The sequence below is a fragment of the Oculina patagonica genome, chromosome 8 (assembly GCF_052425735.1).
Source record: "Oculina patagonica isolate OP01 chromosome 8, crgOcupat, whole genome shotgun sequence".
In the NCBI taxonomy this organism is placed as follows: domain Eukaryota; kingdom Metazoa; phylum Cnidaria; class Anthozoa; order Scleractinia; family Oculinidae; genus Oculina; species Oculina patagonica.
In genome coordinates this window covers 21099028-21122248 of record NC_135765.1, presented here as the reverse complement: position 1 = coordinate 21122248, position 23221 = coordinate 21099028, and the positions used below count along the sequence as shown (strand labels likewise).

General features: G+C 39.0%; 2 protein-coding genes across 10 annotated transcripts in view; one reads left to right on the top strand and one right to left on the bottom strand.

Annotated features, from left to right (window-relative positions):
* LOC144662699 (scavenger receptor cysteine-rich type 1 protein M130-like) overlaps positions 1-23221 on the top strand; it is a 161072-nt gene that overhangs the window by 7602 nt on the left and 130249 nt on the right. For 2 of the 4 annotated variants that reach the window (XM_078523559.1, XM_078523556.1), the window contains exon 3: positions 16628-16681. In XM_078523559.1, the coding sequence (XP_078379685.1) occupies positions 16628-16681 (54 nt within the window). Of the gene's footprint in view, positions 1-16627; positions 16682-16769; positions 17082-17359; positions 17669-23221 lie in introns of all 4 variants that reach the window. The other 2 variants (XM_078523555.1, XM_078523558.1) reach the window with 2 other exon arrangements.
* LOC144662747 (uncharacterized) lies at positions 4308-12428 on the bottom strand. 6 transcript variants are annotated; one of them, XM_078523640.1, is made up of 5 exons: positions 12089-12428; positions 9979-10044; positions 8946-9327; positions 7326-7408; positions 4308-4882 (listed from the first exon to the last, which is right to left on the bottom strand). In XM_078523640.1, exons 3-5 carry the CDS (start codon positions 9225-9227, stop codon positions 4669-4671), a joined length of 579 nt encoding a protein of 192 aa, XP_078379766.1. In that variant the 5' UTR covers positions 9228-9327; positions 9979-10044; positions 12089-12428; the 3' UTR covers positions 4308-4668. The 6 variants fall into 6 exon arrangements, with proteins under 6 accessions (XP_078379766.1, XP_078379772.1, XP_078379767.1 ...); XM_078523646.1 differs by having other exon boundaries at positions 4308-4888; positions 7336-7408; positions 9073-9327; XM_078523641.1 differs by having other exon boundaries at positions 4309-4888; positions 7336-7408.

Here is a 23221-nt window from a genome sequence, read left to right as displayed (position 1 = left end):
TTATTCTTTATCAAACGCTTATTAACCCCAAGCTCTGCCAGTCCCTCCAGGAAAGTATTGAGTGCACGGGGTTTGGCTACATCATCGTTATGAGAAAGTAGAACATACTCAACCAGCTCTGAGATGTTTGTTACTGGTATTATACGTTGATTTCGGAGTAATTGTCCGCGGGGAGTCCAAAACAAGATATCTTTGGAGGTGGCCATACTATGCAGCATTTCAGAAGCATATTTTCTTGAAACGGCTTTGGAAAGATTGTTTAAGACATCTTTTATACGGGGTTCTTCGCTGTCACTCTCATCATCAGAGGATATATTGTCTTCTTTTCCACTTTCCTCCTCTTCATCATCCCAGTTTACGTTTCTCTTCATATCGATAAGCACTTGTTAAAAGCAAGATACAAATTTTAGGATGCGGCTTTGCTTTTATAACATAAGAAGCTCAAACTACTTATAATAGGGGTCAGCAATTCTTGAATAAAGCCTCCACCCTCTTGTACAAGAATTTGCTTCTTTGTCTTGAAGGGAACATTGGGTTCAGCGAGGTTGACTAGAGCATCCTTATATGGCATCAATTTACGCCTCTCTTCTTCAGGGATCGGTATGTTTTCCGTGAGAACGTTATAAATAAGTTGCACTAATGCGTGCATCTGTTGTGGCGAGGCCGTCTTTAGAAGAAAGTGACGCTGATAAAAAGGACAGTCGGCTAAGAGTCGAAAAAAAACCTCGATTGTTCTTTACTACACGAGACAAAATCATAGAATGAACTAATGTTAGTAAGATATATCCTTTTATTGGTGGTGGTGGTGGAGTTAAACAATAGAATTGTGGTGGTGGTGGTGGTGGAGTTAAACAATAGAATAACGGTTTATATGTAATATATAATTGTGAAACATTACACATTTTGTCAGTTCGTGTAAACCTTTCGTTCAGTTGACATGAGTTGGCCCTGTTCAATTTGTCAAAATAATTTTTCTAGGAAAGATAGAATGCAAAGACACATGAGCAGTAAACATAGCACTTCCGGTGTCCCTCCGTTTCAAGCTTTGTCGGTTTCTCCAGAAAAGTGTCAGCGGTTTCACCTGGGGCATCCGTTTACCTGTATGGTGGCGGGAATGACTGGTTTGAGAAGGCGGTGTGGGTCAAATCTTTATTGCAACAGGCTCACAAGACAATCCACCCACCTCCAGAGAGAATTGTTTGGTGTTATTCTCAATGGCAACCTGCCTATCGCGAGTTATTGTTGACGATACCCGGAATTGAATTCATCAAGGGTATACCCTCAACTCTTGAACAAGATTCCTTCTTTGATGTTAATATACGAAACTTGATTGTCATTGATGACCAAATGATTGAAGCTGGGAGTGATAATCGGATCGTGAACCTGTTCACAACGGGTTCGCATCATCGAAACTTGAGTGTCGTATACATTGTGCAAAACCTATTCCATCAAGGCAAAGGTAACAGAAGCATCAGCTTAAACAGCCATTACTTGGTCCTTTTCAAGAATCCCCGCGACAAGCTACAGATTTTAACCCTAGCGAAACAAATGTATCCTGGAGAAACTGCTTGGTTTATAAACAGTACGAAGAAGCGGTGCGGAGACCGTTTGGTTATCTGTTTATTGACCTTAAGCCAACCACACAAGACAGTTGCAGATTGCGAACAAATGTATTACCCGGTAAAGAACGATTCGATAACGGGGAAGAAGAAGGTTGCGTTTCTAAAGAACTCCTGCAACATCTCAAGCACCAAAACCTGATGGCTGCGCCAGTAATTCCGGAGATGCAACGCTTGCAGAATAATATAGATGGCCTTCTATTCCGTAATGACCTTGGAGAAGACGAAAAAGCTAGGCATTATATGCAGCTACAAAACAGGTTTCTGACATACAAACACCAGCTTATTTCTATACCTGAGGCAACAAAGTGGGCCGAACCCCAAGAGAAGAAACAAATATCTACCACAGAGAATTTACCAACAGTACCAACTCCAGAACTGGCGACAGTACCAGCCACTCCAGTTCAAGCACCAGAACCACAAGAAATTACTTCCATGGCAACCTCCACTCCGTTACCCCCCTCCCCTCCTCCATCGATCTTGACCCCTCCTCCCACAGTGGAAATGTCCCCACCTAAAAAGCGTAAACGCCCGCAAATTCGGTTAGTAAATTATTTGGATGATAAACCGAAGAGGCCTTCTAGACAATCACGGCGTTTACACAGAACCTCACCCTTACAAATATTCCAAGGGACATGAAGACGATTATTAAATTTCATCATTGTGATACGCTGTGTCGAACGACCGAAGTAAATAAAGTTTTGCTACAATTTGTGTGTTCAGTTTCTAAGTTTCGCGCCGCTCAAAACGCAGTGTTTACTTTTAAAATCACTGAAAATCATTGTAATTCGTTAAATTGAACTATTGAAATAAAAGGGTTTTTTACTTACAATCCGTGCGTGCAACCAATTATTTTTAATATTTCTTCACGCGACTCGTTCTGTACATAATAGGCGATTCGGTTCCGCTAAAATCCTAATGTTTATATCCGTGGTCACTGAAGGGCGTTCGCCGGCTTTGTATGAGAACAATGCATGGTTAAGCCTCTGTCTGCTCGATCGTGAATATTTATTCAATCTATTTGAGCTTCAAAAACCTCTAGTAAGCTAAAGGAAATATATCTTAAGTAATTTAAAAACGGAGCTTCTTATAAAATTCTCTCACTTCGATCCGCAGTGGAACAAGTGCTCTCAAGCAGACTATGTTCCCTACTCTGTCAATCTGTCAATCAAGTAGACTTATCGTGTCGTGACGTCAAGGCATAAATTATGCTGCATAAATTACCGCGCGCATTTTAGACATAAGCCACACCCCCATTATGACGTCATCTAAAATTAATTTATTCTAGCTACTCACTTTTAGTGGATGGCTGCTCAAAATTGGTAGTAATTCTGCTGGGGGTACACTACTCGGGACACAATAAAATCTCTTGGTATTTTCCTTTCGTATGACAAAATTAAAACTTACGAGGTAAACTTTGCAGAGAAAATCCGAAACAAGACGCTTAACAGTTGAAAAAGAAGAAATTTAAGGACGGTGCCTACTAATAACGAAGTTATTTTTTCTGGACAATGCAAGAGATGTAGATGTTACCAAGGGCTATTAAAATTTAAAAAGAAACTTGGGGGTAGCCACGCAAATATTCGAGATAATTAGGTTTGAAAACTGGAAAAAAGTGCTGACGTGGCATTAAAAAAAACGTAAAATATAATACAATTTTCTTGCAATTCCATTTGAAATTGATTTTTTATGAGCAAAATCAACATTAAATATAACAATCTTTAAAATAACTAACAAATAATGTATTTGAAACTGCGTGATCCACGATTTTATTAACAAAATAATTGCGTTTGAACAATTTTTGACTCTAACAGCTCTCACTTGCACGGCCAGAAAATCGGCCTAATTTTTTTTCACTTAATCACAAATTAAACATGTTCTCTATAGACTTGCCACTTTCATTTTATAAAACAAGAAGCTTAAAGAAGCTTAAAACTGGGCGGGAAATGACGTCCACATTAGAGATATCACATTGTTTGTGTTGAAATGAATTGGCCTTTCAGTGTATCGGTTTAAGACACTTTGAAAGATAATTGTAAAGGTATAATTGTGATTTTTCTGAATGCTTTCGTGTTCGTCCTGTGGCGAAATTTTGATGATATTAGTTATCTTCAGTCTGAAAAGGCGATTCTTTTTGGACGGAAGTCATTTCGTATATTTTTGTATAGAAAGGACGTTTCGGTTGCCGGTAAGGTGCGGTTAGAGAAAGTTTGAAAAACTGTTTTAAATTTTCTAAGTCATTTTCATCGACGCTTTGTCAAGTTATTCGTGACGTCGTGAAGTTCTTAGTGTATTATACAGGTCTATATATACATGTATGTCGGTACAACGTGAAAATGGTAGGTTTTTTGGCCGTGGTTATTCTGTATATTCGATTAATATAAGGAGTTGTTTCAAAGGAGTAAAGACGGTTGTGCAAGTCATACAGAAGAAATGGAAAAGTTACTTTTGGTTTGCTTGATGGTGAGTGTGGTTGCGAGCTTTATGTAGGTAATCGTTGGCTGGTTTAGACGAAGGACAAAACGTGCGGTTGTGTGACTTGCTGGGAGAGAGACGGTTTTTTTTAGGTTTGTAAAAAATTTATGGGGAAGATGGATTATTATCATGGATTGTTGTCAGGCACAGTTAATGGCTAGAGTGTGAAATATTATGGAAATAGCAATATATAAGTAATATGTTATATACAGAGTACAATCATTGCTTTTCATGGTAATCACCAGCTGTGAGTACAGTTCATTGAGATTTATTCATTTTAAATAAATAAAAAGTGTATTTCATTATGTAAGTCGAGTGACGTTTGGGCCGTGACGTTGTTAGACAAATCACATGGCTCTAGTTAACTTCAAGTGAGTAGCAGAATTTACAAACTGAAGACTTTTATCCCTGAAACAGAAGTACGCGATTGCGTATAGTTCGTGTGTCGATTAAGAACATTTTTATTTTAAAGCAGAAGGCAAATGGACTGAAGCAAGAAGTGTAATTCCTCTACAGATGTGAAGTATTAATAACTGCACGGCAGTTTGTTCTTTGGCTTTTTGTTTACTTTGTTTTATATTTTAGTTGCTTCGCGAGTGTGATGCATTACTCTGTAGAGGTGAAACGTCAGATCAGCTGATAAAGTTGAGTCAGAATCCATTGGTTTTGTTTGAACTATAATCCTTCTTGATAATTGTGAGATGGTTCTTTCTTGTGGATCCATTTCGTTAGCTGTTGCCTTTAATTCTTGTGTACTTGACTTGTTGTGAACCATGTATTTTCTTGCTCTGCAACTGAATAAAATGAGAGAAAGATCCTTTTAAGTTTTAGAACGAAGATAAGAAGATAAGTTGAGTTTAGATAGATGATAGATAGATAGATAGATAGATAGATAGATAGATAGATAGATAGATAGATAGATAGATAGATAGATAGATAGATAGATAGATAGATAGATAGATAGATAGATAGATAGATAGATAGATAGATAGATAGATAGATAGATAGAGGGATGATAGATAGATAGATAGATACAGCGGAGTTTGTAGGAGGCTAGTAAATTTCTTTAAGATGAAACTGGCTGACATTTAATATTTTGGTTATCAAGGACTGGATAGCAAATTGATTTTGTTAACAATAGTTAAGTGTCTGAGAATTATGTTGGAGATATAGAGACCTAGAGTTAAGGAATGGAATGGTGTTGTTGAAGGATAAATGCGTTAGAGTATTCCAAATATGTGAGGCAGCGGGGTATGCGAGGCGAGGCAGTGAGGCATGGGAGGCGTGTAATCCCAATAAAAGGTACAGTAAAATAGAATAAAAAAGGGGACCAACACAAAAATGTGGCGCTTATTAAAAAATTGGATGCGCTATCTGTATGGAAATTTTTTGGTGTCACCATTTGTCTACTCCCGGCACTTCCACAAAATGCCACTAAAATTGTAAGTAAGGCCTTCACAATGGAACTATGTATTGCAAGAATTCTGAATAGAGACCTTAAGGTAATTCCCTTGAAATAGAACTGCTCATAGATTTCCAACCAAACTTTGCCAGTTGGTTGTTTACCTGAAGGGAAGTTAAATTTTTTGAAATAAATCAAAGATCTCTTCGAGATATCGACTTTTTTGCATGAAGTTAGTATGAGTAGAAGGTTTATCCTGGGCATTGTTGTTCAAACATATCATGGAAGAATGCAAACGTCTTTCAGTTCAAGCATTTTTTTTATTATTTTCGCGGAGGAAATGCTGTATTTGTCAGTCGCGACGGCTGGGCACTTTGCAACTTTGGCTTGGTTAAAAATGGTAAACTGACGTTTGCCTTTAATCGAAATAGCCTTTGGGGATATACAAACAAGAGGAAAACATAACTGGCAACACGTGAACAAAAGCAGATTTTAGCGAACAGATGAAATGCTTCCACACACAACAAGAAAATTTACCATCTTTTCTTTTACAAGAAAAATTTTGTTCGAAACAACACAATGTGCTGCCGCCCTCCCCTCCATGGGTGGCCCCCATAGTAACAAAAATATCAATAACTTCGAGTCCAAATCAACATAACTTGATCTATTTATCATGCTGGAAAACACGGTGCAAAAATGTATTTTTCTTGGCGTTTACTGTCTTTTTATACCACAGCTCTGTGCATAACTTAATTAAAATTGCAGATTTTAGGAATGAGAAACTCCGTTAGCCTATAGCCTTCTCAGCCAGCAATCACTACCAAAGAGCTTTATCAATTTCAAGTCTGAAGCGGCCTAACATAAGATTCCAAACAAACCTACAACAAAAATCGCACTTGACATCAGCTTCATACATGTACCTGAAACTTTTCGATATTAGTATTTACTCTGATGCTCTACCATTATCAAAATTATCAAGGGATGCAAAATTATCAATGTTGGTTCAGTGGTATCTAAAAGCATCATACAGTACTGCATTGGTAAGACCAGGTTCCAACTTTAAATCCCATCTCGAGCCTAATCCTTTTAACTTACTATTAAAAGGCTAACTTTATAGAATCACTGCAAGTACCCACAATTACTTATACAAATTTTACTCAACATAATGTTCGCTAAGACGTATTTTTTTTAAAAAAGGTTAAAAGGCTATAATATGTACAAATAAAAACCGAACGTTTTTTACTATAACGTCTGTTTTCCACTTTTCTTTATTAAAGGAATTTTTTGTAACATTATTATTAATCATTAAGTGAGAAAAAAAGATACAAAATCAAAAGTTCTTTATTTTATTGTTGTAGAAGTTGCACCACATCATCCCCGATGTTTGTTGTTGATAATTCATGATTGAGACAAAAAAATCCCTTCTATTACCCCACCAGAGACAACAGGAAACCAAGTGATCTTTGGGGAATGGGAAAGGGACACTGTGTGCATCTTTAGCTCTCAAAGGGCCAATTACCTCAGCACCTACATGTACCCTTCAACGGAGTTTACACCCCACCTTACCCACCCCTACACATGGTCTAACAAAGAATTCAAACAATTGTTATCGCTTTTTGCTTCAAGTTGAACATCATATTGTTTCCAGCAGTTAGAAATATTGACATCTGACGCCCTATTTTTTTTATCAGAAAATAATATTTTGCTTAACTGAAGAAAAATGATCCATAACTCCCTCACAGAAGGAATTTTTCCTAAGATCCCCCCCCACCCCCCCCCCCCACCCCCAACCTGAGGGAACCCTCCGGAAATCCAATTTAGCTTCATACTTTTCCTTACCGTTTTGGCCTTTGAGACCCCTCCCATCACCAGGAATTCCCAATCCCTTCTGTGGAGGAAGTATTGACATTTTCTGTAAACACAATTGAGAAATAAATTATAACATAAAACAGCCTTGCAATTAAATTCGGCACATGTGACCGGGCAAAAATGCAACAGTTCACGCTGATATACTGCTAAATAATAGAGTGAGTAAAGCACTTTCTCTATGCAACATTTTGGTGTATTAGTTTAGTTCCACACTTCCAGTGGCAGTGAAAAAGCCAAACAATATTGGTTACCGTAATGATTCAATTTAGCGCCCTCCTTCCAATAAGCGCCCCCTTCCGAATAAGCGCCCCCCTTTGAATGTGTTTTTGTCAATAAGCGCCCCTATTCCAATAAGAGCCTCTATTCTAATAAGTGACCCATTGTTATGAGCCTCTATTCTAATAACACCCCCCCCCCCCCTATTGTGGATAACCACCCCTATTGAAGTCATCGATGCATTCTCGTTCCCAAAAGGATTGCGGCCTCTGGGGACGAAAATGTCATCAATGTCGAATAGATAAACTCACGAACATTCACCGTACCGAACATGTATATATTTACTGCTAAAATAAACAATTCTTTTAAAAGTAACTGAACTTTCAACAATTTGTTACTGACAGTTTCTGTTATTGTTAGTTATTTTAATATATATTTAAGTTTTGTTTTGAACGTTTGGTTTTTTCTCAAAAAATTAAATAAGTGCCCTGTCTCAATAAGCGCCCTTCCATGAGGTGCCAAAAGTAAATAAGCCCCCCGGGTGCTAAATTGAATCATTTCAGAAATACTATTAGCTGTGCACTTATGAGTTATGCAGGTGCACTGACATGAAAAGTGTATGCCAAAGCATCAACCAATTCATATCTAACCATAAGTACTGCCGTCAATCTGTAGAAATTGTCCAACAGTTCATCGGCTTATTTGAACATAATACATATGGAAAATCTGCCATATAAATGCATTTATTAATCATTATTAGCTGTTTTGATGTTATCTGCTCACTCACAAGAATTGTGATAGCTGTCATTTGCATACTGTAGTGAAGCAAGTAATTAACTAAGACACCTTTCAATACTAGTAGATCAGAGAGGCTAATTTCTGTATTCTGAAGCTTGAATATCAAGTTTATAAATCATTTTAATGATTTATTAACTTGATATTCAATAATTAAAATTTTTAATGACCTTGACAATTGTAGTTAACACACCACAAGGTCAAATTATTTAAACAGCAAAGACACAGAAGCACCATTTATCCCATTGACCTCAATACAAAAAATCGATTCAGCACTTGAAAATATTCAGTATAATTATTTATAAGGTGGTCAAGGCATGTCATTATCAACTTCACTGGTTTTGATCAGACGGACTAACTAATGGTGAACTTCACTTCCATTTCATCTCTCCCTTCAGGATATCACCTCCATATGATTGACAGCAATAATAATATTAATAAATAAAATATACCAGAAAATATATCATGTTAATTAATAAGTGTTGGATACATGAAAAAGTTAAAAAAACTTGTATTGAAAATAATTAACTGGTTAGTAACAGCATACAATAACTGCTAGTAACACTTACCTGTTCCTGCCTCCTCCTCAGGCGCCTCGATTTTCTTTCTCCGACGAAGCGAGAACAAAGCGAGCGCAAAGCCCTTGCGCGCCCATGTCCCCAAACAAGAGAGAGGCGTCTGGGTACGAGGCCGTACCTGTTCTCCATTTTAAATAACGTTCCGGATAACAACTTTTCCATGGGTATCATGTGGAGCAACATGCCTGTGCTGTAAAGCCAAAATCTCTGTAAGCCATTGCCAACCCCATCGCCTTTATCTTCACATAAAAAGCAACCTTTTTCTCCCTTCATGTGAGCTAATACAGCCTTTCCAGATTTAGGTATGCAGATGATAGCAGCAGTGTTCCTTGCACCACTTTGTTTCCATCAGTTGTTGAAACTATTATAACTCCTTAAATAAACAAAAACAAAATTGAGTTATTGAAAAAACTTTTCAGTAATTTTCAGTAATAATAATGGGCCAAGTCCATTACCACCACCCCATTAATACAATCACCTACCTATAATAATTATAAAGCCCCTTCAAGTTGACCTGAGCAAATGCTCAGTACCAGTCATTTTCTTGTTTAAAGAACACCTAGCTTTAATACTGTCACCTTGTGGCTCATTGGTGGCCACATGAATGGAATTACAATGTATTTATGATGAATGAGATGACTTCATTGAATATATCAAACTCAATTGACAACACTACAGTGTGTTGATTCTGTTCTTATCTAAGACAGCTAATTAATATATCTTTTTTGCCTGATCATGTGGAATTACCACTTCAGATAATATGCGTAGAGACCTAGAATTAGATGGGATTCCAACTGAGATCCTGCCTAGAACTAGTTAGGATCCCAGGTGGGATCCCCCCTGGGATCAATGCACAGCTAAAATTCCATGTGGAATTAGCAGCAGGTATCTCGAGTGGGATCCCACCTGGAGTAATTAGCAGGATCCTAGGTGACACCCCACCCAGGTCATTTTTGAATCCTTTAGGCAGCATCCCACGTGGGATGAACATACAGCAACCCAAGAAGGACTCACACAATCTCACCTTGCATTTTTACATGAGTTCACCTGTCAAATATTCTTTTTAAATTTTCACAAGTCCAAATAACACCTTTAAAAAAACAAATGATTAAGTATAGTAAATATCTTGAAAGCATCACAATTGAGAAGGTAAGATAAAGAATTCATTTTACAGCTACCAACAATGTTATCATCCCTTATCCAGGGCTGTCATTAAGGGCTGTAACCCGTAACACCTGTTACGGCTAATCATGAGCTCACTCAATGTTACAGGTAAACATTTTGATTGGTGTTACTTTACAAGTTGCATTCAGAATGAAATGCTACGGGTGATAACTGCAATGTTTGGCTGCATAAAAACTTAATGACAGTCCTGCAAGTTATCGTCATCCACCTTTACACTTGATTGGTATAAGTATTTTACAAAGGAGTTCCATGGTGGGAGAACATAAGAGGCAGGGGAGTCCCCCCACTCACTTTTCTCCCAGGTACCTGGGATTTTACTTTCTTTCACTTGCATAACAAGTGAATGGCCTGCTAATGGCTGAGGGGAAGGGAGGAAAAAAAATCACTGGTCACAGTGCATACAAACAAAACAACACTAAACAAGAAACCCACTAAATGCAGTGAATTTTTCCACACACGAGTACTATGTATACACATGAACACAACACCAAAAAACCTTGCTGTAGTGATCTACAATTTACAGTTCTGTTATACCCATATTTTGAACGACGACTTCCACCGGGTTAGTAAAGACAGTCTATTATAAGGGGTCATACAGCAGGTCGTCACAAAAGTGCGAGGCAGCAAGGTGTGCGATCCATTCTATTAAGCCAGCTAAATAGCAGATCAGTTAGCTTAAATATAGCACTCTGATTAACATTTTCATTTGGAGTAGGGATTTTTGCCTCATATACCTCGCTGCCATGCCTCACACGCCTTGCTGCTTGCACATGAGGGCCTGTTTACATATAGTTCCAGAATGACTTATATTTCGGAACAAGTTCACAATGAAGTTCGTTGACTGCATACATTCCACATGACATAATCGACCAGCTCAACCAAAGTCGTTTTCATGTGCGTAGTTTTCACTCAAGATCACAAGTTGACGCATGTTTTGCGCAAACATGTTATTTTTAATGCTCATGATGGCCATATCTGCAATTTTAACAAGCAATTTGACCATAGGGCTGCTTCTTCGGGCTAAACAGTAAACGCTATAATTTACATTTTTTTGCTCTGAGTTCAAACTGTGATCTCTGCATGTGGTTTCACAAGATGCGGTTTCATCTCGGAATCAAATTCATTTAAAAACCGGAATGAACTCATTCGGGAATGACTTGACTTTTGTCTTGGTATCATGTAAACAGATAGAGTGAAATATATCGGGATGGGATTAACTTGTTCCGGAATGAGTCATTCATGAATCATGTAAACAGGCCCTAAAACTCTCCCACAGCAGCAAACCGCCAGGTTTTTTCTTTTTAAAGAACAAATTGCTTGTATCGGTGTATGACCAATATTCAATAGGCTATCGGATTTTAAACAACTTCATTCCATTTCGTAGCAGATCTATATGTAGCGACTATAATGGGAGCATGCACCAACATGAACTTAGGCAACTATTTTTAGCCATGCAATATCAGCTTCATGCAGTTTCAAAAATTATTTCCGTTTTGTAGCAAGTTCCCCGAGCTTATAAACAGATTTGAAGCAAACGGATATCGGTAACAATTAACCCTCTTTATCTTTATATCACCTTCAATGTTGCACACAGTAGCCAAAATAACTTTGCCTCCAAAAAGCGAACAAAGGGTAAAAGAAATATGTTACTGAAGCTTATTTCAGTAATTTTCTGGCCAAACAAAACCAGATCTAGCAAACACAGCCAAAAACGTAAACCACGCATTTCTTCCAAAAATATACATAATGCAATGCCGATAAAATGCTCTTAAAGAACCAAAAACAATAACCCGATCAACGACCATAATGCTTTGAGTATTCTTACTTCACTAAACAGTTCAAGTTGTTTTAATCGGATCGCCGGTCCAAAATCAAAGCGAAAGCTGGCAATAAAGGTCAATAAACATAGGAACGCGCAAACTACATTCTATTATAAACACATGTCATACCTGAACTCGTCTCTCATAACCGTCTGCCTTCAGTGCACAGCCTAATTCAACCTCCTCTCACAAGAAATTCTTCTTGTCATCCTTACAAAATTCCTTTTCGGTTCATTTGGATTCCAAACGCACATTCAGGAGGCCTTCCAAGGGGTTTTGGCGACAGGCGACATTGCTCCAAAATCGCTAAAAATGTAGCGACAATCTTGTTCTAGAGCACCGACAGCCGACAGAAACTAGCACTGAAAAGGTGTATATTTGCGACAGCGACAACGTTTCCCTCACCAAATAGGCGACAGGTGTGTTGGAAACGAGCGACGAAGCGACATCAGAAACCCCCTTGGAAGGCCTCATTCAGGCTGCGACTCGCCATTCTCGTCCCCAGAGTCCACGATTCCTCTAGTCTTCACCGGTCAAATATGTCCGCTATTATTCAAAATGGCGTTTTTTGAACAACTTTTTCAATCTTTTCGTCCCGAAAACTTCGCATTCACCTGCTTCCTCCCCTGTCATCCAACTCATTCCTAGCGTTCCTCCTAATTCTACACAACATAACATGACGTCTCTCCTTTTCCTTCAAAATATACGCAAAAAACAAAACCCTCATTAACGAAACAACAGGGAGAATGAGGTATAAATTGTATAATGAGCTACCGAATCTATGAACTGGACTAAACGCCCAGTTAATAAAAAGTAGTGGTAACCCCCTTATTTAAAAGTTATACGAGTTCTTTTCAAGCTCTATCGAATTGTTTTTGGGGTCTGTTACATTTTTACTTTTCCCTCCCTAGCGAGTAAAATATTTGCATCTCGCACGCGCAAGCCATATGTAGTTAGCAGTTTGCCAGTTACGTTTGAACGCTTAGCGATTTGTTTTTAACTGTTAATGTGAGCCATTTTTAGAGGCCAATGATAACTAAAATGTTGCTTTTCCGCTGTACCTGGCTTAGTATATGTCCATAAACTGGATTTCGTCGCAGCAGAAATCTTTCTTGATTTTTAGTCGCGCGCTTGGTCGCGTAGTTGAATTCGTCATTTTGAGCGAGCAAATTAATCAAAAGCGCGCGCGTCCAGTGTGCTCGATGCATTGCGTGATGAGCAGAACAAGTGCGCAGTAAAGGCCTGGCTAAACTAGGAAACATTGTTGCGGACGCAAATGTTTTCCAGTTTTGCCACTCGGGAAACAAATGTTTTGGAAACAAATTTCGCTTCACGGAAACAAAAAAGTCAAAAACATTTTTGCTTCCCGGACACAAATTTTGCTCCCGAAACATATGTTGCCCAGTTTAGCCACCCTGGAAACATTGTTGACTAGTCCATGCGCATGCGTGAAAGTTTGTTCCCGGAACATTGTTGCCAAGTTTAGCCACTCGGGCAGCAAAACATTTTACTTGCTCCCCGCTAATTTAGCCACCTAGGAAACATGACAAGGAACAATGTTTCGGCAACAATGTTTCCTAGTTTAGCCAGGCCTTAACACCTTACGGAATAACATTGTGAAAACTTCCGGACTTTCTAAATTAATCTACAATGCGTCTGTTCTTTTAATCCCAGAAAAATTTATCAAAGAAATCGAGAAATTAATTTTTAACTTTATTTGGGATGAACACCCGCAAAGATAAAAAATCAACTATCACTGGTGAGAAAAAAACACGGCGGACTTAAGATAACTGATTTTGTAATTATGAATAAAGCTTGCCTGTATACCACGTTTGCAAACCAGAACTGATGCATCCTGGGAGAATATCCCTGAGATGGCGTTGCAAAATTATGGTGGACTGTCTTTTCTGACGCGCTGCAATTATGATATCAATTCTCTGCAACTTAACCGCCTACCAAGTTTCTATTGCAAAGTCTTTAAAAATTTGGCAAAGCACAAAACAAGCCTTTCAAAACGACACATCTCCACAAAACGAAATAATCTGGAACAACAACCGCAACATAAAAATCGAAGGTAAAAACCCCTTTTTATAAAAACTGGTTCGAAAAAAATATTCCCTCTTAAAAACGACGGTAATTTCCTTTCTTTTAAACAATTCTCCGAAACATTTCATCTTGAAACACCTTTCACTTTATATTTGGGATTGATAAATTCTATTCCGACTAATTGGAAATTAGCAATAAAAAGAACTACTTGGCGAATGCCGGAAAATAAAACTAAAACAAACCAAATCTCTACCAAAAAGGTCTACTCCGTCATGTTAAGAAACGCATTTTTACCCCCACCGCTGAAGGTAAAATTGTAAGGTACGGTTTTAACCAAGCAAACATAAACAGAGTTTATAAATTACTCTTCCAGATGAAAATGGCATTAAGATATCATTGTTTCAATACAAGATTATTCATAACATTCTTCTAACAAAAGTTAGCCCTTTAAAGGCCAAAGTACAGTAAAAACCCGCGTGTAAGAACCTGCTTTTTTAGAGTTTGGCAAAACAGGTTCTTATATTTTGGGGTACTTACTGGCATTTTTTAGCTTCCCTGTGCAATTCTTGATCTCAAAAGACATCCTTTTTGATAAAATACAGTTATTGTATTATAAATAAAATAGTTTAACCCCACATATAAGAACCTTTTGGGGTATTAAGGAAGCAAATTTCTGCCAGGAGGTTCTTAATTTCTAGGTTCTTACACGCGGGTTTTTACTGTATCGGATAAAGATATATGCCCTCAATGTCTCACTGACAGACATTATTTAGATCACATGTTCTTACATTGGCCTTCAACTTTATCTTTTTGGAACACGCTTCTTCAGTTATGTATCAGTCAATTCCAAAACCGCCCATGTCCCCCCCGGGCAAACACCCGGGCATTTGACTTTTTCGAAAAATTTTGGTCAAATTCCCCGCTATGTTGGCAGTTTAGACAGTCAAATTAAATGCCCCACCAGTCAGGGCTTCACAGAGCGTCAAATTCCCCACACTTTTCGGATTTTAAGACAAAATGAAAAAAATACAAAAGACGACGAAAACATCGATGTTTACTTTCGCTCCGTGTAGCTTGAAATCGCTCTTTCTAGCACTGCTTATACGTTATCTGCGAAGGGTTTCTTGGGAATACCTTATAGATATTTAAAACGTGAAGAATTGTCTTCTGACAACAAATCCAGAAATGCTTTAGCATGTGACTGCTGACCCTTGTTTCATCGATGGTCAAATGCCCCACCGGGTGGGCGAAGTTTTGCGTCAATTACCCGGCTATACGGAGCTAACCTCGAGTCAAATGCCCGGGGTATGCCCGGGGGGAGTGGGATGGGCGGTCTTGGAATTGACTGATGCATTATTGCGAAGTACTCCATGTACTGCAAATGCTTACACGACGAAAAATATGTTTCAATAGTTTATAGCACTCTTAAGGGAAAAAGTTAATATACAAAGAGAAATACTATACAAAATAACAGTCTTAGGGTGCGTTTCTTTGGGAAAAATCCTAATCCGGATTCTTGATCCAAAAACGGATTTTGCGTTTCTTTACCTATATCCGAAAATGGATTAATCTTGGATCAATGATCTGAAGAATCCACACTTCGAGTGGATACATCAGATCATATCCGAATCCGGATTTTTAGGATTCAAGCGTTTCTTTGGGAAAGGATTCGAAAAAAGTACCTTGGCCCAGCGGTCTTTGCAGTGAAAATACAGGTTCGCTCTTTGTAAACACTGCATACGGAAAGTTTTAGGCGGTTATTTCGATCAAAATGCAAAAATATTTCACGATAAAAGAAAACGGTAGCTTCAGATAGGTATGTAGTATCATTTTAAACGAGATACAGGTTTTCCAGAACAGCCACTGTGTGCCTACGGAAGTTGTATCCTTTTGAAATTGTCACGAGTGAAATTTGCACTGATCATTTCGCAATCATTCTTCGCTCTCAGATGCTTTCTCGCCACATTGTGCTTAACGTTAAAGAAGAGCTACTTCGACGTGTGGTTTTTGTAAAAGATTTTGTATGCTTAAATTATTTTAGCTAGGATACATTCGACGAAAAATAAATTAGTGCTGCTATTTTAGGTTCTGTGCTAAATGTGTTTACGGGGCTGTCATGGCAAAAAATCCGTTTTCGGATTCTTTGTTTCTTTGGGAGCAAAGTATCCGTGTGATCTGAGATCAATGATCCAATTTTGGATTTTCCCAAAGAAACGCACCCTTACTGAGTTCAATGAAACCTTTTTGATGCTGTGTTTTTTTTTTTTTTCAATTACGAAATTGTTTGTCGTAACTTGTTTTTCTCCTTGTAGCTTAATATGATAGTAAACACATGCACTGTACGTAAAATCAATTGTAATCTCATGTATCTACCTTTCTATATGTGTTCCTGTAAAACGCTTATGTGTGCGTTGTATTGTTTACTGTAACTGTTTCTCCCGCCCCCCTCCCCCTCAAAAAAAGATAAGAAAAAAAGAAAGAGCACTGTTTAGGCTTACCATAGTACTATTAAGGCTTATAATGACCAATCTAATCAACCCGTTGCTTTTTTTAGTTTAAGTTATGATGAAATTGAAATTAGCTAAAATATGTCATGGTGTTCGTTTTCCTTTTATCAAACAGTGTTACCAAACACGGCAGCTCAGACCAGAAGTCTACCATCTTCAGCCACACTGGGTAAGAGATTTTGTATTTTTAAGAAAGAACACTCTTGTTTGAAAGCGGTTTCAAACCGCCTGTCTTTTTGTTTTATTGCAATCAACAGTTCGCTTAGTAAATGCTGGAAGTTTGTCATCATTTGGTCGTGTTGAAGTGCTGTACAATGGTACATGGGGAACAATTTGTGACCACAGCTGGGACTTACAGGACGCTGAAGTAGTTTGTCGTCAGCTTGGATACGATGGAGCTGTGACAGCACCTCAGCGGGCAGCATTTGGACAAGGAACAGGCCAGATATGGCTGAGTCACATAAGATGTGTAGGAAATGAGGCATCAATATCAGAATGCAGTCACCGCGGATGGGGAGTCAACAGCTGTAAGCACTATAAAGATGCTGGCGTACATTGCAAACCGCGAGGTAAAGTAAAAGTTAGTTAAGTGAACGATTAAATTAAGCGTAACCACCTTGTCATTTGATCTACAATCATGGAAACATTACTGATTGTCTGTGTATTTAAGGATCGTGTGACATATTTAATGACAATGGAACATCCAAGGAAATAACGAAACTATATTATAGAAATGCCTTTTGAGGCCGACATTTGAAGATAGCTTTCATCCCTTCGATTTGTCATTTGTCTGCTCTTCAGTTGACTTTAAACAACTACAATGTCAATCATTTGTATGTTTTCGCAGCTCGTCTTGTTGGAGGGCCATCTGTCAGGGAAGGTGCAGTACAAGTTTACTATAACAACACCTGGGGCTGGGTGTGTGATGACCAGTGGGACAAAAGAGACGCGGATGTGGTTTGTCGAATGATGACTTATACAGGAGCATCGTCCGTGCCTGGCAAAAGTTCAGCTATTAACCAGAGTGACTTGATATTGATGAGCAATGTGCAATGTACTGGAAATGAAAACTCGCTTTTTTCTTGTGTTGGTGGATGGAGGAATCACAGCTGTATAAGTGGTTATAAAGCTGATGCAGTATGCAGAGCTCATGAAGGTAAATATGAATATTCTGATAGACAAATTTATTTTTGTCGTGGCACTCGACGAATGATGAAGTTTAAAAGTAAAACTGAGTGAACCTAAAAAAGATTTTTATCAATCTTTGAAAAAGGGATGATAACACCCCTTTGTTTGTTTTCCTTTTTCTGTTTTTCCATTCATTTGATAAAAAATAATTTACAGTACTCGGGAATTAGAGCAGTAGAAAGGTACAGCACCTGATCAACCTCTGTACGGAATTACGCATTGCCGTTTAAACTGCCGAATTTACCAGAGGAAGGACAAGGAAGTGAAGAAAAGAGCGAGGGCAGACAGACAAAAGGATGACCCTGGAAAGAATCGCAGAAGAGGCGGAAATGGCAGCGCACCAGAATAACCTGAAAGAGCTCTACATGAAGACCAAACTACTAAGCGGTTACCTCAAGAAGCCAAGCACTGGGATACGGGCTAAGGATGGCACAGTCATCACCATAGAGGAAGAAGTGCTTGAAAGGGTGAAAGAACATTTCTACGAAGTCTTGAATGTGGCTTGCGAAGAAACTGGCTTTCCTGAAGGTTGCCAGCTCGACATCTGCGAAGAACCCATAGAGATGGATACGAGCCCCTTCACAATCGAAGAAGTGAGACGAGTCATATCTGGACTGAAGAATGGTAAAGCTCCCGGTGCGGATAACATCAGTGCAGAAATGCTGAATGCCAGCCCCACAATTGCCTTGTACCAGCTTCTGAACATCTGCAACCAAACTCTTGACCAGTGTAAAGCTCCATCTGGAAAAAATCTCTCCTGGCCAAAATGTCCAAGAAAGGCGATCCATCTATCTGCAATAATTACCGTGGGATATCCTTACTATCAGTACCTTACAAGGTCTTCTGCCGACTGCTGCTGTCTAGGATACAGGAAGGAGTAGAGAAGAGATTGCGGCAGGAACAGGCTGCCTACCGAAGAGGTAGAGGAACAACTGAACATTTGTTTCATCGACTTCAAGAAGGCCTTCGATAGTGTAAGACGTCACAGGCTTTGGAACATCCTTAAGCATTATGGTATTCCTGAAAACTTCGTGAACATCATACGAGAGCTTTATGATGGAAGCACCTGTTGTGTTGTTGAACGCGGGCAGATATCAGACTGGTTTCCTGTAGGGTCAGGTGTCAAGCAGGGCTGTGTAATGTTTGGTTTTCTTTTCAACATCATCATTGACCGGATAATGCAAAACACCAACAATGCAAGAAGGGGTTTGAGATGGAAGTTTACAACAGTCCTTGAGGATCTTGACTATGCTGACGACATAGCTCTTCTCTCAAGCCGGCACAAAGATCTCCAAGAGAAGTTCAACCGCCTCCATCAGGTCTCGAGGTATACCGGTCTTTGCATCAACACCATCAAGACAAAGGTGCTACGAACAAACACGAAGGTTGCCAACCCAATTTCCATCAATGGACAAGACGTTGAAAAAGTCAGCTCCTTTATCTACCTAGGAGCCACAGTCCAAGGGGGAAGGTGGATCACATGAAGACATCAAACGAAGGCTGCCAATTGCAAGAAGGGCGTATGCCACCGTCAATCTTGTCTGGAGATCAAAGATGTACAGCAAGCACACCAAGCCGAATATCCTCAAGAGCTGTGTGACCTCTGTTGTCCTGCACGGCGCTGAGATGTGGAGGATTACATCAACAAATATCTTGACGTTTTCCACCGAAAATGTCTAAGAAGAATCCTCGGAATATTCTGGCCACACACCATCTCTAACTGTGATCTCTATGAAAGAACTAAGGAGAGACCCATCTCAAAAAGCGTGAAGGTCAGGCAATGGAGATGGATAGGTCATATCTTGAGGAGGGAAAAAGACAACAATTGCCGAGTTGCTCTCACCTGGACCCCTGAAGGCAAGAGACAGCGAGGAAGACCCAAGATTTCGTGGAGAATAACTGTGGAAGGTGAGCGTAAAGACCTGGGCTGGACTAGCTGGAATGAGGCGGAACAGCGAGCAAAAGACCGTGAAGGATGGAGGACGTTTCCGGGTAGCCTTATGCTCCAGTTAGAGGAGCGAAGAGGATGAGTGAGTGAGAGTGTTTTCAAGAAGATAACCATGTATTACATTTCGAAATTTAGCTCTCTGAGGTTTCCACGTGTCATTATTTGATTCTGTCAATTGATGTTATATTAGCGCCGTCTAATGGTTTTTAATTCGGAGGCTTCCTTTTTTCTAATTACCGTAGAATAATAACTAAGTGTATTAATAAGGAAAATCTATAACTGAATTTAATTTATACATTCCGATTATTTCTTTTCCAAACCCGCTATATCCCCCCGCCTGGTGGTAAAAAACTGTGATTAAAAGAGGAACTATTAGCCTGCGAATACAGCCGCCTCTCATTCGCGTCCCGCAACGAAGAGAGACGTCTGCGATTCACGGCCAGAAATTCCATACTGATGACGTTAAGCACAAATTAGATTTCCCACACCACACGCAGTTGGTCTTGCATAATTATCTTTTTTTGTTTTCAGCCGCACATTACTTGCTTGATCACAAACACTTTCAAGGCAGTCAAGGACACATTTAGGGGTCATTTACACCGGACAACTTCATCGCGAAAATTAGAAATCCCTATACGAGTCCCTATATGACATTGTTTTGGAACTTGAGCGCAACTTTCGGAGGTGTTGGGCCGTAAATACCGATACCGCAACGATCATTATAATTCTTCTGAGTTAGTTTCTTCTTTCCCCGCTGTTTGTCAAATTAAAATTCTGTTTTTCTGTAGCATTTATTCCTTGGTTGTGGATGGTTCAGGTCGTTCAGGTTTATCTGTATTTCACATTTTTGTTACTTGTTTGTTTTGCCGGCTGCCTTTATGTCAACAATAAAAGTAAGGTGACAAAATTGATCTATTTTTATGGGCCGCTGTGGCGCGTCCTTTCTGTACATCTTTGAGGTCGTTCATCTTGTTATAAAGCAGTTTCTTTTTGTTTCCCAATTACATATGAATTATAGATATTATAGAAATTCTAAGGTATAGCTTCGGTGTAGTTTCACGATCCTTCCCCCGGTCAACTTTTAGTCCGCAATAACATCCGGTTTTTTACCGTTCGTGTAATGAAACATTATGTAAATTAACTAGCTGACCAATCAGCGCTCCTGTCCGGATTCTGGACAGATTTACGTCATCAGTTTGGAATTTCTGGCCGTGAATCGCAGACGTCTCTCTTCGTGTTTCGCTCTTCGTTGTGGGACGCGAATGAGAGGCGGCTGTATTCGCAGGCTAAGGAACTATAGAAACTTCACTCGTTACGATACTTGTAAAATATAAGACCAGTAAAAAAAGCATTGTGGTTCACCGTTGCCTGATTTTTATCGTTGTATAAACTTTAGCAATGCTTTACTTTTGATGCAATGAGATGACATGGGAGATAAAGGCTAATAATATTCCTTATTGTCTTGCTTTTATCTTCGTTCGTAGATATCTTTTTATATAATAACCGAGAGAATTTTTGCGCGTTCATTGGTCGAGAGCTACGAATGAGGCTATAGACCATGAAAATGACGTAACATGTAATGTAACGTAAGTAAAACTTCTTATAAATGGGTCTTTTGGCAGCTAACGGTCACATGGTACAAACTCCGACATGCTGGAGGACAAGCTACGCTCTGGGACATTCAAAATGAGCATGTCTGATTAAAGTCACTTTGTTTTGGATGTCCCAGTGCATTGCTTGCTCTCAAGCGAGTTGTTACTTTGTGATCGTTAGCTGCTAAGAGCCCATTGTCGCGACCTTTTCGAAAGCCGAATCTAGCGTGTTGTGAAATGTCAACTGGAACATGAACATTTGGGACGAAATTTGTAACACATTCGTAGGACTCAAGTGCAAGAACTGTGATCTTACGAGCTGTCACACGCTTGAGCGATTTAGCTCTGAGTTTTTAACTTACAATACTGCTTTCTAAAATACTCGCCATCTAATTGGTTGACAGCAGAATAATTTATCCCAAATTGTGTCGCTAGCTGAACAATTAAAGAGTTTCGCGCCAAAAATACAGGGCTGCACCACTGACACAACTCGTTTCGAGTCTGCTTTACTCTCTATATGTTTCTGAGAAATCGTCAAAAATCGATGTAAAAATGATGACCATTAACGGGTTTAATCGACAAATTTAACTTGAAACAGAACTGAAGGGATTTTAAGAATCACTGTCCCTGATTATCGAGAATTCCCCGACAGGACCGATAATTCGAATTCTTTTATTTCGCGAAAAGACCCATTTGGTGAATTATTTGCAAAACATTATTTAATAGTTCCAGCAAGTTACAATTTTTGTGAAACGCAGGAAAGTTCGAAATACTGCAGAGGAATCAGTATTATTTTAGGGTTCTACTGTAAGACTAAATATTCTAAGAAGTCGCCAAATATTGTCCTTTTCAAAAACGCGATAAATCCCCGCGGGCCACCTTAACCTCTGACTTTATTTTATGCACGGAATTTCACGACTTCGTTATATTCACAGTTTTCTTCCACACAGAAGAAGGGTCATATATCCGAAAGGGCTAGGGTTTTTTTAACATTATTGACCATTCTTGATATTTATTTGTTTTTCTATTTATTTGCGTAACTAAGTCTGGAATGTTTCGGGGCCCACACTTTTAGTTAAAACATTGAGCTCCGACTAGTTATTATAACACGCTTAAAATACGTCACATCTTTTTAAATTTATTCGCCTTTTTCCTAGACGCATAGCAGCGTAGTTTGTATACGCAGATCCGTAGGCGTGTTTTTGCGAAATGTAAAATCCAGTTTGTTGTCAGGTTTATACAAGGAATACTTGGTTGTATTGTAAAACTCTCTGATAAAGTGTGCACTAGACACACGAGGCGCGTAGGAGGAAATAAAAACAAGTTTTACAAGTCAAGAAGTTCGCAGAAGTGCTGCTCACTGGCTTAACATAAAGTACATAAAAAAATTCAAGTCTCCGCGGACATCTCTTTAATTTCGGCGCTGCGAGGAAGGCGAGTTTTTGTCAATCAATCGACAAAGAGGGATTTGCATAATAATAATAACAATAATAATAATAATAATAATAATAATAATAATAACGGTTTATTGGTAACATTTCTACAGAGTAGCTCTACATTTACCAATTAACTTAACCCTAACCTAACAAATAAAATGATGTTTACAATTAAAACGAAATTTGTAGTTTTCAAGAGAGTAAACTGTTGTTATAAAGCACTGAGAGCACCAACCTTTCTGTTTAATTACAATCAACAGTTCGCTTAGTAATTGCTGGAAATTCGTCATTTGTTGGTCGCGTTGAAGTGCTGTACGGTGGTACATGGGGAACAATTTGTGATGACGGCTGGGACTTACAGGACGCTGAAGTAGTTTGTCGTCAGCTTGGATACGATGGAGCTGTGGCAGCACATTGTTGTGCAGCATTTGGACAAGGAACAGGCCAGATATGGCTGGATAACGTAAACTGTGCCGGAGATGGGAAATCAATATCAGAATGCAGTCACAGCGGATGGGGAGTACACAACTGTGGGCATAGTGAAG